The 17,158-nt window shown below is 33.9% G+C and overlaps 2 protein-coding genes and 1 long non-coding RNA gene across 3 annotated transcripts in view; 1 reads left to right on the top strand and 2 right to left on the bottom strand.

The window, feature by feature from the left end:
* Nucleotides 1-17,158, bottom strand: part of LOC149899010 (uncharacterized) — a 156,612-nt gene that overhangs the window by 98,212 nt on the left and 41,242 nt on the right. The window lies entirely within an intron of this gene.
* Nucleotides 1-17,158, bottom strand: part of LOC149899011 (Fanconi anemia group J protein homolog) — a 52,924-nt gene that overhangs the window by 2,685 nt on the left and 33,081 nt on the right. Inside the window, exons 4-16 of the mRNA XM_090114100.1 lie at nucleotides 9,062-9,148; nucleotides 7,743-7,890; nucleotides 6,017-6,266; nucleotides 5,431-5,655; nucleotides 5,044-5,163; nucleotides 4,666-4,754; nucleotides 4,168-4,295; nucleotides 3,649-3,762; nucleotides 3,223-3,335; nucleotides 2,551-2,739; nucleotides 1,091-1,275; nucleotides 561-654; nucleotides 134-247 (exon numbers count right to left, since the gene is read on the bottom strand). Of these exons, the coding sequence (XP_089970226.1) occupies nucleotides 134-247; nucleotides 561-654; nucleotides 1,091-1,275; nucleotides 2,551-2,739; nucleotides 3,223-3,335; nucleotides 3,649-3,762; nucleotides 4,168-4,295; nucleotides 4,666-4,754; nucleotides 5,044-5,163; nucleotides 5,431-5,655; nucleotides 6,017-6,266; nucleotides 7,743-7,890; nucleotides 9,062-9,148 (1,856 nt within the window). The remainder of the gene's footprint in view (nucleotides 1-133; nucleotides 248-560; nucleotides 655-1,090; nucleotides 1,276-2,550; nucleotides 2,740-3,222; nucleotides 3,336-3,648; nucleotides 3,763-4,167; nucleotides 4,296-4,665; nucleotides 4,755-5,043; nucleotides 5,164-5,430; nucleotides 5,656-6,016; nucleotides 6,267-7,742; nucleotides 7,891-9,061; nucleotides 9,149-17,158) is intronic.
* LOC149899013 (fatty acid-binding protein, heart-like) lies at nucleotides 11,403-14,331 on the top strand. The gene is made up of 4 exons (XM_090114099.1): nucleotides 11,403-11,553; nucleotides 12,340-12,509; nucleotides 13,471-13,581; nucleotides 14,243-14,331. Exons 1-4 carry the CDS (start codon nucleotides 11,424-11,426, stop codon nucleotides 14,312-14,314), a joined length of 483 nt encoding a protein of 160 aa, XP_089970225.1. The 5' UTR covers nucleotides 11,403-11,423; the 3' UTR covers nucleotides 14,315-14,331.

The following is a 17,158-nucleotide window of genomic DNA, read 5'->3' as shown; positions in this document are numbered from 1 at the left end:
GCCGCGGCCGTTCTTCGTGTTTAGGAATACATTTGGCGATTCATTTATTTATTAGATTATAATTACTTTAGTTTTAGTAGAAAGAGCCATATTAGAGAAAGCAATGCGAAAATTATTATCACAAAAAACATACAATAATAACAGCTCTAGCCTGATGGTCCTTGAAGTCCATCCCTTCAGACACTTTTCCTCTGTACACGGCGAACAATACCGCACCCTTCGGTGTTGTAGTACAATGGTAGTAGTCCTGAAATATGTGTGAATTTTGTCCAATTAGAAAGATAAATTAGTATAATACTTTAAATTCTATGTACTTGAAAATTGATTTCCTTATAATTATTTTTAAATTTCTTAGTAGACTTAACATTGAATTGACTTTTAAATAAAATGTATAAAGAGCAGTTTAAACATTTTTGATAAATTTCACCGGAATAGCAGATTTTCTTCTTTCTTGCAAAACATGGTCTTGAGAATATATTAATATAATGATTTTGATTGGAAATTTGCTATATATCTAATTTGAAAAATGCTATCTTGTAGATAAGTTGTAAAGCACTTACTTCCATGATTTCATTGTGATCCCGAACATTCCGGCTCTCGCTGAACACATTTTTCAGTCTATTCAATTCATCCCAAACGTCAGTTTCGCGCCAACTACATAAGAAATTTGCAATATTACATATTTGTAGTGTCTGTTTGTAGAAACAGTAAAAATAATTTTTGAATTTTATTTGTTGGAAAAAGAATGTTCATTTTTGGGTTACGTCGTGACAATCATTTCGAAGATTTGCTTTACCGTTTCAACACGCATTTAAGTCTCATTCAATTCACAAGCGCCTTGTAATTACCGATTCACAAGCTTGTTATTACCGATGCACAAGCTTGTTATTACCGATTCACAAGTTTGTTATTACCGATGCACAAGCTTGTAATTTCCGATTCACAAGCTTCAATCAATCAATCATCAGCCTTTCGATGTCCACTGCTGGACGTAGGCCTCTCCTAATGCACGCCACTGAGCCCGGTCGTTGGCTTTTTGCCACCAGTTATGGCCAGCAACCTTGTTATTACCGATTCAAAAGCTCGTTACCGTTTGACGAGCACGTTCATCAGCCTGTAGGAGGGCAGGAAGCACAGCACGCCCGCCGGTGTGACGCGACACACGTGCAGCAGCATTGCTCCCAGTGCGTCCTGTGTGGCCGGTCTGTTGCTGGCGCGGCTTGTGCAGTCTAGGTCGGAGCCGTCGGGGCACTCGTATAGCGTGCCTATCCACACCTGGGGAAAAAATTGGTTGTCTGTAAAGTCGGTTTACTGACGATAGTTGAACCTGACAACGTCCGATTGCGCTTCTTTGTCGCTCGTTCCGCGCTCTCGCTTGCACTTCAAGCCTTACATGGAACGCCTCAGAGCGAGGTAACGCCGCATGAGTCATGTTTTTTCGTGCGTGCAGCCGGCGCTATCGAGTTATAAGACGTTGTCACGTCAAAATCAGATGTGAAAAAAATAATAATTTGATAATCTGCAAGTCTCACTAATAGTTCATAAAAGCAAAGATATTATGAGTAGATAGGTTACCAACAGAAAATTTACCCTTAAAAATGATACACTAACGCACACACGATTAGACCTCAAAGTAAAATAGCATGATATATTTTTCGCGAGCGGAAAAGCCGTTCCGCTCGCGGAGCGCTCTAAGTCTACCTTTATCACTACATAGTATAAAACAAAGTCGCTTTCTCTGTCCCTTTGTATGCTTAAATGTTTAAAACTACGCAACGGATTTTGATGCGGTTTTTTTTAAATAGATAGAGTGATTCAGGAGGAAGGTTTTAGTATATAATTTATTAGGCTTTAGACAAAGCGGGCGAAGCCGCGGGCGGTAAGTTAGTATTCTTATAATATACCGATACCGGGACCGGGCCGGGAGATAGTGCAGAAAATAAAAATTCTACGTTTCCGAAAATCATCATGCCCTAGTTTTCGGACTGTTCCAAATGGTCGCTATACCGCCGAATATCAGCAATTTTTTTTTGCCATACGTTTTGTTCCAGTATTGCAATTGAAATTTTGGAAAGTAAATATCATTTATCAAAATAAAATGTAACCGTTATTCTATTTGCCATACTTCTAGTAGTGGGAAAAAGTACCATACCACAAGCGAAAGCATAGTAGATCAGATCGAGCTGTCTTTGAAAAATGACCTGAATCATTGAGATAATATGTAGTAATATAGGTATGGAGGAGACATCAGACATCACGAACAAAATCTGTGCGCCATTTTTTTGCTCTAAGTTTTAAAAATTATTATCTAGTTTTGGTAAGTACCTAACTAGATAATAATTTTTAAAAACTTAAATGAAAGTTATTCCTTTGTACTTTATAACACACACGAAGGCATATTTGATGCGTTTCACTTTAAAACAAATAAAAAATGAGCGTGCAGTTACGCCATATGGCGTATGTTGAGCGGAACATAAGTGATGTAGGTGGTGTCGTCTCCGTATGTATATCTCAATGCCTGAAATATTTATATTTATATATTCCACTCACCCGTTCCCTCGGTATCACGTGGCTGGGGCTCACTTGCAGCGGGAACTCCGCCCCCAGCTCGGAGTGCAGGCTCACGAGCGGTGTGAGTGTGCCCGACGCCAATATTATACACTTCGCCGGCTTTAGTGCCGCGAACACTACCGCCGGGTTCATGCATATTAGACGGAGGACTAGATCGTCGTCTGCGGTCTGGAAATGTTAGCACTATTGGAATTAAGGAAGAAAAAGGGAAGATCAATTGCCGGATAATTTTGTTGCTTTCTGTGCTTGTTTGAATGTGGATTTAACCGCGAATACTACCGCCGGGTTCATGCATATTAGACGGAGGATTAGATCGTCGTCTGCGGTCTGGAAATGTTAGCAATATTGGAATTAAGGAAAAAAAAAGGAAGATCGATGCCGGGGAATTTTGTTGCTTTCTGTGCTAGTTTGAATGTGGATTTAATTGGAAAAATATTTTTTTGGGCATCAATTCAATATTGTATCTTAAAATATAGCAAAAATATTTTCTTTACCTCTATTACTTTTGACGACGTGAAACGACATGCATCGATTAACTTTAAGAAGAGAAAAATAAATCCCAAAAAACGTATATATATATACTAATAACTAAAAAAAATTAAAAAGTTAACAAAAATCGATTTATAAAGCAATAAAATATAAGACATATACCTGATTTTGTTGCGAACTTCTCCAAGAGACATTTGAGCCCTCGTCCGCGGTGGACCGCACGAGCGCCGGAACAAAGTCATCCGCAAATTTGCCCATATCGCGGAATAGATAACCTATAATACAAAGAGAAAAAGATTAATTATCAATGCTAGTGGTGTTAGATTCGCTCTTTACGATTTTTAATTTTTAAGTGAATTTAAAAAGGTGAATCTAGAATAGACTACATGCTTTTGTGGCACTTAATTTTCCCGCTCTTCTAATGAGCAGATTTATATTCGTCTTATTTGTAGAGGGAATCGATCATTGCAAAACATGTCGCGACGTTAACGATGCACAAATTACGAAAATACATAACATATTTGCCATTTTAACCAGAGAGATATATAAATAACACGGATGCATTTAACCCAATTCTTCTGTATTTACCCAAAAAAGTGGCGATGGTTTCAATAAGAATGCCTGTAGCTTGAGTGGCACCTAACATGGCGCGCGGGTCTTCGCGAAGCTTGCGGACGAACATTTCTGCGTGCAACTGAAATTCTGGAACATTAGCAATAATAATATAATAAATAAAGTTATATTCACTATCATATATTTATTGCATGCTTTTCTTAATCAGTTGTAAGGGATCAATGTAGAGTAACTAAGAACTTAGGAAACTATTGCTAAATTATGTTAGTAACTAAATATGCCGACATTGGATATCAAACAACCAAATTATTTTTACATTAATAACATTTTATAGAGAAAAGATTTGTTTGTTTCATCCTTTCAATTATAATTAAAGTATGTATTTGTACAACTTAATTTTTTAATACTATCTAGTCTTAGTTACCTATTAGCAGAAAGTTTCAAAGGTGTAGGTACTCATTCTTTAAATACTATAATATACTATTCCATTACACGTTCTAGAAAGTTCTAGCAAAACCAAACAAATCTACAAACCGCCATACTGCTTCATGCCAATATTATGGTTATTCAAGGTCGCCATAAAGTTATCAACCGCCCACACATGTATAACTTCGTTGCCGAACTCTGGCTGTTTATTGAGTAAGGGCGTTTGATTCACGAACCTGCAAAATATATAAGACTAGATTTCTGCCCACGGCTTCGTCCACGTTTTTAAAGAAAAACCCGCATAGTTCCCGTTCCTGTAGTATTTCCGGTATAAAAGTAACCTAGTTCTTATTCTTGGTCTTTAGCTATCTACATACCAAATTTCATTGTAATCGGTTCAAGAGCATTTGCATAAAAGACTACAAACATTCATCCATCCATCTAACTAACTATCATATCATTTATAATTAACTGTACTTACAAAATTAATTTAATACACTTGTACAGCCATTGTTGGAAAGTAAACTGGTATGTCGATAACTCTAATTAAAAAGCGTTGAGATTAAAGAGTAAAAATATGTATATAGAGAATACTAAAACACTTACCACTGATCCCAATTTGAGAGAATCTTCGCCAAATACTCGATGGAGCCCATTGAGTCTTGATACTTGTATTCTGCCATCTTTTGCAGCTCCTAGAATAATCATACATATTATGAACAAATAATAAAAAATTGATTTCTATTACATAATTATTATAATATATTTTCAAGGATATTTACTTCAACACTGTCTTGTCTCTTTTGGCAATACATTGTACAGGAGGAATAATCATAGGATATTTTCAAACATTATGAATCAAGTTGTAAATGTTATTATACATTTTTAAATTGATATCGATTTACGTTTCAATAGTGATATTCTTAGGATTTTAATAGTAAAATTCTAACTATCACATTCATATAGATTTTAATCATAAATTACCAAAATAGCAGCCCCAATCTGTGCCCGTTTCACAGTGAACGTAGCCGCGTCCCGACACACGTCTTCAATGTTGTGCGCTTCGTCGATTATTATTATATTGTCCGTCACGTTTATTTGCATCTGAAAATATTTTTTTTCGAAGGAATTCAATGATTTTTTTTTTCATTTCAGTGGTTAAAAATTGCGACGTTCGTAATCTTAAAAACATAAATTTCGTTAAATTTAACGTTTTAACGACGTTACAATTATTATTTTTTCCTTAGAAGAAGGCTTCTCTCTCACCAACACACACAATCATAATCACAAGAAAACATAATTCTTTTGAAGGAGGGTAAAAGCATATAATATAATTAATGGTATCATATTTTAAGATCTCCAGATACTCACACTTTCCCTAATACTAGGTTCAATTAAATAATTATAAGGACAGAAGACAATATTGGCTGCATTCGCCAATTCTCTCGCTGCGTAATACGGACAAGCTTTTAACTGCTCTCCCGCCATTACTATATCTTCCAAGTCAAACACTGGGGCTAATGTCTTGTGGTTTAGCGCTTTTCTATTGTCGTAGTACTGGCAGTTGCTTGAGCCTGGACGAACGCCTTCGTAGGTCTGGAAATTTAAACTAGTTTTACAATGAGACTGAAACTTAGATAATTTGAGGAGTTAAATTTTCATAATTTAGGTTTGTGGAAAGCACAACATGAAAGATTAGTATGCATGCTTCATAGTATCTTATTTTGATCTTTTGAACAGTGTCAGAACCAAGCCACTTGTATTCGAAGACTACGACATTTTATAACCCGCCATGTGAAAGTCTTGAGCAAGTGGCCATCACCACACTTGTGCGATGTGTCTATAAAAAAACATAAAAAAGTTTGTGTTAAGTGGCTGTCGCTGGCCACCAGTGGCTGTGGTCTTTGACCCGTTTGCGCAGACCTTAACTGTAATATTATATACACTAAATACGCACCTTAACACACCCCCTGCACATGTCATTCTTGCTCGCCCACTGTTTCCTATCGAACTCGCGTATACAGCTATACTCTCTACTGGACAGCACGCTCATGGTCGCATGCTTCCAGTACACAGTTCGACTGAACTCCTTCACCACTTGCTGTATTTGCTTGTGCGTCCGCGCCCCGTAGTATATAGTTGGTGTGCTGCAATCAACGATCATGGATGTCCTTACACGCAGGTTGTCGACTAGCGAGTACAGTTTTCTGCAACCAACCCCCATGCACGTCACCGATTCTACTAACTACCACAATAACTCGTACATACTACAATGTGTTTGTGTCTTTAGATTGAAAATAAGAAAGACGAAATTAGCAATGATGGATAGAAAAAGAGTAAGCACAGCTATATGCACTACAAATATGGAAAAAATAAAGGTATAAGTACATAAAAATGAATTTAAATGAAATGAATTTTGATATAGACTTTGTAGAAAAGACATCTGTACGTCGCGGTCGGGACATATATATATATATAAGGGAGTGAATTAGGTAATAATAGTTGATGAGGGAAACACCTATATTGTGAATCTGTAGAGTGCACGCGAGTTGGGGGAAAAAGCTTAGTTATATTGACAATAATCAAGTCAGATAGAAAGTCTAAAAATTCATCTGGATATAAACAAAGGATATAAAACTAATAAGAATTTTATAAATATACCTACACAGGAGATGATGATTAGAATTTCCAATAAGATATATTTAAATGTGATTCTTTTTGAGCATGATGATTTACACCAGAAGAAGCTAAATGGTCAAGTAAATTATTATAAATTATACCATAGTAAACCAAAGGTCTATTAGAAGGTAGAATGGAATGCTTGTTAATCATGCAATGTTTTAAATAAATATACAATGTGAAAATAAATTACAACATGCAATTAAAAAAACAATACTTAATTTAGTACAATTACGATACGACACTACACAAACAACTCTACAAACAAACAAGCATGCAAACAACACAAGGCATCTCATAAATTACAAGTTTAACACGTTCTTCATGCAAACAAAAGTTCAGTATCAAAACATAAAACTACCCTCTACATTTTATACAATATGTAAATCACAGCCTGGGGACTGTTACAGTGAACATAACACATGCTTACAATAATATCATTTACATATTTCAAGTAGGTAGCTGTGGAAGTATTAAATTTTACAAAAGATTTCTTTCGTTAAAATAGAGAACATGCAATTACTTATTGTGTCACATTTGAAACATAATATAAGGTAATGAAACAACTCTGCCTTTTAAGGAACTTTGATGAGGTTAAAAATTTGTTTGTGTGTTTAAAATTGCTCACATTTTAATTATGCTAAGTAGTGAATTGTTACCAAAGAATATTAAGCTTAGGTATTAAGATATTGAGAGCTGACAATTTTAAAATTTTAAATCGAATTGGCTACATACTCATTATACTTTTTCTTTTCTTTGAGTAAGAAAAGAAAAAGTATAATGCTATCTAATAACTATACGTATAATGCTAACTAATCTACATTTAAATCATAGCACGATGTTATTATTGTTATGTTATTTGGTCATTTATCAACGAACACTTGATACAAGCTTTTCTTTGTCAGGTACTTTGTCTATTATTTATCTTGTTCTACCATTTTATACCATTAACATTATTTTAAAAAACCTGTACGTATTTATTTATAACATAATTAATTATTTACCGTACATCCTGAGGTGTGGTAGGTTCGGAGGGCGGTAATTTCTTCTCCGGAGTGACCGGAGTCCCGGGAATCTGTTTATTACTCCCGGGACTACTGAGCCGCTGCTTCTTATGTATACTGACTAGTTCTGGCGAGTCTAGCGAGGTATCTATAGATAGATAAAGTTATATAGATTTGCTGAATACCCATTCAGCAAATCTAAAAAAAGAGCGTGTGTGCTGAGCACACGTGTCAGAAGTGAAACTTCTTTGGCAAGATTCAAAGATACCAAAATCGGATCGGACGGTAATGCTATGCGGCTTGAAATTTTACGCGTTGAGAGCGCCTAAAGAAGTTTCATTTCAATTATTTTTAAATACAGACTTTTAACAAAGTTTTGACTGTAAAGACGCTGTAGGTATCTATTAAGCATTAGGTAGGTATGATTTTGGATGTTACATAACTTTTAACATATATTAAGTTGCACTAAGTGTGATATGGAATACCTAATCAAAAATTGATGTAACATTTTGATTCATAGGACTTGTAGATATAAGCTTGCCCTACTGAAACATGTGAAAAAAAATAAAAATCAAGAAATTTTCAACAGTGCAATATGTAGAGGTAACTAAGTATATTATATTGAAATGATTCTACGTTTAAATTTACTTTTGATGGTATAAATAACTTTTTTGCAAAAACGCACTGCACAAACAAACTTAATATGAATCAAAATATACTTTAACAAAAAAGCGAATGACAAAAATAATTTACGAGCACAAACATTAAAATTATACCCAACAATCCATACACGTTGAAAAATTACGCGGTAAAGTTGATCACAAAGCAGTACTTTAACGAGCACACGCATTAAAGCCATACAACTGCACGTACCTACATATAACAAAACGACATGTCAATGTTTAAGTCACAGCGAGTGCACTTAGCTTAGATTACGTTAGGCCTAGATACGAGGATGAAGAAAAAATAAATACTTGAAAAAAAAAGTGTATTTCGAAATGTCACGGTGGCTGCACTTGAATGGGGCTAGGGCGGGTGGCTCAATACTTTCATTAGGGGTAGCGAACGCCTGCGACGACGCAATCCCCGTAATGGCGTCATTGTCATTGCGCGACGCCATTTTGAATCAGTGCACTTATTTGTTTTTTTTCGTGTCTATTTTGGGTTTAATTAATTAAAGAATTTTTAATTCTTTAATTATTCGGTCATCTGACAGTGCTGCTACTGATACAATTATTATCATATTTTTATATGTTTTAGAAGATAATACCTATATCGAATAGGAATGTGTTTCTTTTCTATGTGTAATTAAATTGTACCTGGAGGACTGTTGCAAGGTTCCAGTCGTTTGAAGGTAGAAAGCTTTTCTTCACTTGTAGACTGTTTGCTATAAATGCTGAGATCATCTGAGAAATAAAATATTATGAATTAGTGTCACAAATATATTGTATATTATGTAATCAAATAGTACCTATTACTAGGTATATACTTTTTAGTAGCAGTGGAATATTATCGTCGTATCTGCTACCTAATTTGTAGATATTGTATTAGAATGAAAATATATGACTTAACTAAATTTATAGGCAATTGTGATTATTTTCAAACAACCATTAAAACCATGTTTCTGATAAATGAAAGAGAGGATATAATTTCATATTAGTTCTAATACGAAACCTACTGGATAAGTTAAAGTACAAATCTAACAAGATTCCTAGAAGACTGCAAAGATATTATCAGTACTATTTCATAATGCTATTGTTTACAATGTATCTCGTAAGTAAATATGTGCATATATCGATAAGATAGGCAATTTATAAAATTTGACTAGATTTTTTAATGAATGACATTATCTCTAGTTAGATATACATATTTACACAGTATGTATACAGAAGCTAGATAACATCTACGAAATTAATTAAATGTTGATCTAATATTTTTAAGATAAGAGTTGGTATCCGAGCATATCGGGTCGCTTGATGGTATTGGTAAGCAACCACCACTGCCCATCAACATTTGCAGACGTAAGACCTCTTTAAATGCGTTACCGGCTTTTTATAATGAAAGGGACGCAGAAAGGATTGATGACTGGAAAGAAAGAAAGGCCTGGGAAGTGTGAGAAATAGGATTCGGACTCTGCAATTAATAAATTTTTTACAGAAATGATTTACGAGGAAAGAAAGAAGGTACTAGGATGGATGAGCAATGGCATTAATTTCATTATTTTAGAACTTGAAAGTGTTTTGCGTTTGTTGTGCAGCTAGATTGTTAGATGATGATGATTGATAGATATTACGATTATAATTAATATTCCTACTTTTTCGACCGATCTATGCTATACATCCAATTAAGATAAGAATATATTGTGTATGCCATCACACGCCACTAGAGCGCGTGGCGCTATTTATTTAGGGAAAGCTTAATTTGTTATCAATATAGATACTACAAGATTCAGTGGCGGCGCTAGGCGTCGGCGATGTCGGCGACCGCCGACGCGGGCCTCGCACCTGAGGGGGCCTCGCAAAAGTTTTACAAATTATTTAAAATTTATTTTTTCTACGAAATTTGGTGAAAACTTACCTTATTATGTCCCAAATACACTGTAATTTATTTGATTGAAAATATTTATTTTTTCGCCTTATTTCAACTTAATACCAAAAAAAACAACCAAATTTTTTGCATATATTTATTTTTTCTTATTTATTTTTATACACTTGCGTGAGTGAAGTGTGTGAGTAGTACTTTAGGGGTATTATTATCCAGAGTCATCTGGCAACACTATGAAAGTTAAACAATTTCGCGCGCGAGTCTCGGGACGGGGAATCCCCGTGTCGTATATTTGTATTTCATTTTTCTGTGAGCGTAACGTAAACATTAAACAATCATTCCTTCCAGGATTAAAAGTACTATACGTATACGTACATTCCTTCTGTGAATAGAACTATAGAAGTTTCTTTTTATTGTGTTGTAAAGTCATTATCATCACCCCACGTCAGAATTTTCCATTAAAAATTAGGTTGTTTTTTTGGTATTAAGTTGAAATAAGGCGAAAAAATAAATATTTTCAATCAAATAAATTACAGTGTATTTGGGACATAATAAGGTAAGTTTTCACCAAATTTCGTAGAAAAAAAAATTTTGAAAAAGATATAAATAAAAAATCAAAAACTTGGTTTTTTGAATTTTTCACCTTAATTGAGATTGATATCAATCTAATTGAGATTGGTATGTGAAAAAAATTGCAAATACAAAAGTTGTAGAACTTTTTATTACCTACAACTTTGCCATTGAACTTTTTTCCATAGGACTTGTAGTTTTGTCGGAAATCAAGAGAAACTATTTTTTAGCCTTAGAAGCTCCCCCCCTCCCACTTCCCGAACTCGGATTGTCTGTAATTTATTTTTCCTTTAATTTTTTTCACATTCCCCTCCTTTTCTAATGGGTTTCATCCTACTGTGATTTTTTTTGTTTCAAAAATTATCGGCACTGGTCTATTCATGTAATCTAACGTTTTCTTTTTGACTGTGAAATAAAAAAGGCCTCGCGTACCTAACGTCGCCGACGTCCAAGTGTGGTCTAGCGCCGCCACTGACAAGATTATTTGTCGTAAATTGATAGCCGCGATACCGCGCTATACATAGATAAGAAACATTATCGAAATATCGTGCACATGTGACGCGTTCAATGTATTTTAATTTAATAAATTTCTGTAAAAAGAAACGGAACGCTGTCGGCAGGATAATGGACCAATTTTTAGACAAAGAATATGTGCTAGTGTCTACGGAAAATTTTGAGGATTATCTCATATTTTTAGGTGAGTTTCGTTTAAATATTTGTTTATTTTGCAATGTTTATACTTTAAATAAGTTTGGAAATTGGAGCATTTACAAATTTTAACAATTCAACAATATATGAATATGAATGAAAAGAGGTGCTGTTGCGTTGGGATGAAATGAATATTATTTTAAGAGTTATTTCTGCATATAGGTAATTGAAAATTAAATATTTACTTGTATAAAATGATTTTTTATTTAAATAGGGATATTAAAGTGGATCATTGTAACAATGTAAACAAATTTATTGTTATGATAATAATCGGGTCTCAGTTATTATTTACACAATACAAAGCTAAATATATAAATGCATGTAACATTTTAATGAATTAAGATGATTTTATCTTTTGTGTGTCTAGATATATTTATTTACGAGAGCGGTTACAGTTTTTAGTGAACTATATAATACCTTACATAATTTTTAGAGTAGGTATTCAAATCACAATTAGCATCATCTAAAAATAAGTATGTTTTATATAGGTACGTAATGTAGGTATCCTGAATCGGATCAAGCAATAATCATTTGTCACAATTGATTCAAAAGAAAAATTAGGTATTTATTCAATTCGACTTCTTTTCAAAACACTTTCGTATTAACGTAATAACATAGTTTTACCCAACCTAAGGTTTTACCATGTACCACTGGTTCGGAAAGCAATTTCTACAGAGAACTGCCGGCAAGAAACTCTATAGTGACTTTTAAGTGATTTTACATGTACATTTACACATAATTAGAGCTAATGAATAATGATTAACAAAAATTCCAGGTATTGGTTACCTAGCCAGAAAGGCTGCGCTGGGCCTCAAACCATCTCAAGTGTTGTCAAAAGACAGTGATGGTAACTACAAATTATATTTTAACTCACTACTAGTAAATACGACCACAACATTCGTGCCTGGCGAAGAATTTGATGAAGTGAAACCGGATGGTGTTAAGGTTTGTAACATGTAGTTATAATTATAAACGATTTTATGCCTACTTTACGTCTTATTATATTAAGTTTTAGAAAATCGGGTGGCTTGCCATAATTGCCTACGGGAAAACATACTTTATTATTATTTCTGTCTATTCTGTTAAACTTTAAGAATTATGTATTATAAATTCCCAAAGTTAGCAGTCTTCTTCTGCATCTGGTATGTTAGCTTATTATTCAAGTATAGTACCTAACTATTATTAATTGCAAAAAGTATGTTTTTCACGCCTCGCAAAATAATTTAAGTAATCATTACTATTTTCATAGATTCTTGTGCCAAAATAATTGTTGCTTGCCTGGATAGAACAATACCTAAAAGTCTATATGTGTATAAGTATGTTATCATTTATCAGAACGATTGATAATGTTAATGAGAATCATCTTTATTCTAAGTAATGTCAAACGTAAGATATTAGATAAGAGTTTAAGATATATTTCTGGGTTTAAGGAAATCCATCGGTTATCGTTTTTCTTATTCTACTATATAATGATAACCTCCTCGTTTTTTTTTGAAGTCGGTTAAAAATAAGTCCGGTTTTCCTTCCTGACGCTATAACTCCAGAACGCACGAACCGATTTCCACGGTTTTGCATTGTTGTTATGATGTTGTTGTTATGAGGTTTATAGCAAAGAAAAGGTGTCTCTGGTAGCGAAACGGAGTTCGCCGAGTTTGCTAGTATTTTCTAAAACTAAGAATATTGGTATAATTTTGGTTAAATAATAGGAAATAATTTGTGTCTCCATTTTACTGTGCAGGTTCCACAATCTTGTCGATAAGTATTTGCATATTGTATGTTTCTCCTAGTTACGTTGCTTTTTAAACTACATCTCTAATCTATCAACTAATAATTCAAAATCTGAAGAAATATGTTTAACACCAAAGCATATAATTTGAAAATATAATTATTTTGAATTCATTTACAGGTGCGTGCCATAATAACGTTGGAAGGGAACAAACTCATACACATACAAAGGGAAGCGAATGGTAGAACTTCTAAACACATCCGGGAGTACTTCCCAAATAAAATGATAACTGTAAGTTATTTGTGATGTTAATAATTAACTGAATTATGAAGAGTCTCTTTGATTTTTATTAAAAGTATCTGTCATCACTAATTTTATCGCACTTTAAATTTACACAACCATTTCTAAATGTCTAAAGTGTAAACTCGCGAAAAATCGAACACAAGAAAATACAATTATACCAATCATTTTATTTCTATATCAAAGACTTGTATGAGAACAAAGTAGAGCAGATAACAATTTATATTTCAAAAGTAATAATAAAATTAATGAATGATAAAGCAAAGTAAAAAATCGTGAGTTTCGCATACTCTAATGATGATTATTTTAGTACTTCTACTAAATTGTAAAAAGTAAAGTACAATAATAAGGCTTATCTTATATATAAAAATGAATCGCAAAATGTGTTGGTAAGCGCATAACTCGAGAACGGCTGAACCGATTTCGATAATTCTTTTTTTATTATATTCCTTGAAGTACGAGGATGGTTCTTATGTAGAGAAAACGTAAACATGTACCACGGGCGAAGCCGGGGCGGACCGCTAGTAAGAAATAAAACTATAGTCATGGTAGGTGCTAACAAATTGTTATCATATAGTCGCGTTCTATCGTTTCTGATGTTATAGGTGCAATTTTTTGTGTTTGTTGAATTCATCTTTTTATTTTCTTACAGACAACAACAGCTGAAGGGTTTAAGAAAACGGCAGTGCGGTTTTTTGAATTAGTAAGATCTGATAGAAATTAAAACACCCCCTATAATTAACTATTAGGTAATTAAGTAGGACATATTAAGGAGTTATATTTATTTATTTCATAGTGAAGATGTAATTATTGTAAATTGTATTATGTAAGTTATAAGATAAAATAGTCCGTCTTTAAAAGACAAATTCATCATACCAAAGTCGCTTTTAAGTATTAATTGAAGATATGTAGAAAAATGACTAGATTAATTAAATCTTATAGAGATAACAATTAACAATTAACATGTATGTATTCAGAAAAATACGCAACTGATAGTTAATAAATATGTATGTAACAATAGCGATTGTTTGTAGGATTAATGCATTTATTATATTTTATTCAGAGCAATATCTCTACGACATATTTATTGAAATACCTATTGTAAAGATCCCAATAGTAGGTATAATGCTAAAATTGCCCCTAGACGTATACCTAAGTAGGTATACAACGAATATACGAATGATAACCTTTGTCAAAGCAATTCGCAAATAAAGATAGCAAATCTATTAATATTCATCGCCAGATGACATCAAAGCCGTGTCGAAATTTAATTACGAGTCAAATATAGAAGACTATTAACCGCTATCAAGTGAACGTTAGAATAATCAAATTCCCAGCGTAATCCCCATATCGACTTTCACTCAAAATAGCTAACAACCCAGAACATTCTCTCCGGGCCACTTTCCAAAACACGATTCCCTATTCCATTAGACCCTCTCGAAGTTATCTCGCGTTATTTACATCGCCTGACCGTACCGTCTTATGTAGTGGGGTGCGGACCCTTATGTGTGGGGTGGCGGTGGGTACATAAGTGAGCAACCGTGGGCCGTGTGTCGTAGTCGATAAGGGTGGTTTTGTCGTGCGGGGCCGCGGAGGCGGGGTGGTGTCGCGGTGTCGTTGCCGGGGCAACGGCGCCCGGACGCCGGATCGCGACGCCCGCAGTGTCGGCCGCCGCGCCCGCGCCCCGCTGTCAAGTGACACGCGCTGCGAAAAAGCACAACCGCCCTACCTATACGTGGGCTATCGTTTCTGATGTTTGAGGAATATTTAAATTTTAAATATTGCTAAGATACTGCCGTTTTGTCTCTTAATGGTACTATAAGTTTCCAATTGGAATTCTTTTTCTTTTAATATCGTATTGTACGTTGTTAATTAAAATTTCGAATACTAAACTAATAAGTATACTTATTACTTTACTGCAAGAAACACGCAGAGCAATGTGAGATTACAAAATGTAAAATAGGTAGTTGATTACAAAAATAATTGTAGTACCTACCTACATAAGATCATTTATTTATTTATTGTGTTAAGAATGACGAAAGAATTATGATACAAAATTTCCAACAGAATTATAACCGAAAGATATGTAATAAGTTGTAAACAGACTATAAAAAATATTATATTATGATTTTTGACGTGACAAAGTCTTATAATTCGATAGAGCCGGCTGCACGCACGAAAAAACATGACTCATGCGGCGTTACCTCGCTCTGAGGCGTTCCATGTAAGGCTTGAAGTGCAAGCGAGAGCGCGGAACAAGCGACAAAGAAGCACAATCGGACGTTGTCACGTTCAACTATCGTCAGTAAACCGACTTTACAGACAACCAATTTTTTTTTAAATATAATTTCTTGTACTATTACTTACTGTGTTAAACTAATCTGTTTTCCTAATCCCGTAAGACTACAAAATTTACTGAACATATTATCTGAAATGTTATAATAAAATGTAGAACAAACTATTGAACTCGTATGTTTCTATTTCTAACCAATATTGAGCCCATTTAAAAAATGAAAACAATATTCATTCAAAATGTTTTAAAGTTACGTATAATCTAACATTTATTACGTATTTGTATTAGTCACTTATATTCCGTGACATAGATTAACAATTACAAGATATTACTCAAAAAAAAATGTCCCACTTTCACCACGCCTATGGTCACAATAGCCACCCACCCTAAGTAAGGTCGACAAGGCCTGGAGGGTGGGCTAGCACCTTTTGTTTAGGACCCCTCCCTTCATTTACTCGCAGAACTCTCAATGTTGTTTGCAAAAGGTTTAGGTGCCTAAATGTGAAGGGAAATGTCACGTTTTCACTTTTTAAGCGCCCTTTGTTGGAAAATATTGCAAATACACCCCGTCTTATGTATGGAAGAGATTCTTGTTCAATCGGCATGCAATAATGACGGATTATAGACGCTATTGTTCTAATACTGCTTTTGGGAATGTCATGTAGTTGATGTTATTTGGACATGTAGAGCTGTGTAGAGTCGCATAAAAATATTGCAAATACCCGTCTTATGTACGGAAGAGATATTTCTCGTTCAATCACGGATTATAGACGCTATTGTTCTAATACTGCTTTTGGGAATGTGATTTTTAATCAATGTTATTCATACATGTAGAGCAGTTTAAAGTCGTATAATTTATCAAAAATCGAGCTTTCCATATTTATCACGTTGATGTTATAATTACAATCAATTTATCTTCTCGTAATAACAAATAATAACATATTGTATTATGTATAAATTATTGTTAATAATGAAATCAAGCTACATTTTTTGCAATACCATAAGCGGGATAATAATAGGTACAATGTACATGTTTGGTAAAATATCTTGACTTATTTAAAATAATTTTTAACGTGAATAATGCCATTATTTTTGAATGTAATTGTTTCATGTATTTCCTTTGTAAATATGTAATGTATTTATTAAATTATTTCTCTCATATCGATTTTTATTTTACCGTTAACCTATAAGCTTTTTAAATCATTTTTTATTACATCATCTTGCGTTTGTCTCCGAAACCTACCAGATGAAACCCACTAGATACGGAATATAAAA

The sequence above is a fragment of the Colias eurytheme genome, chromosome 21 (assembly GCF_061535395.1).
Source record: "Colias eurytheme isolate Ceu_HAF_F1 chromosome 21, ilColEury1 Martin Lab GWU primary, whole genome shotgun sequence".
NCBI lineage: Eukaryota > Metazoa > Arthropoda > Insecta > Lepidoptera > Pieridae > Colias > Colias eurytheme.
The sequence above is the reverse complement of the archived record's forward strand: the minus strand, read 5'-3'. Positions and strand labels throughout refer to the sequence as shown.

What these genes read in the sequence shown, in the direction of transcription:
- LOC149899013 (XM_090114099.1), top strand. Translation starts at nt 11,424, where the DNA reads ATGTATTTTAATTTAATAAATTTCTGTAAAAAGAAACGGAACGCTGTC. An exon ending in GGATTATCTCATATTTTTAG is followed by an intron (nt 11,554 to 12,339) that starts GTGAGTTTCGTT and finishes CAAAAATTCCAG; the next exon opens with GTATTGGTTACCTAGCCAGA. An exon ending in TCCCAAATAAAATGATAACT is followed by an intron (nt 13,582 to 14,242) that starts GTAAGTTATTTG and finishes ATTTTCTTACAG; the next exon opens with ACAACAACAGCTGAAGGGTT.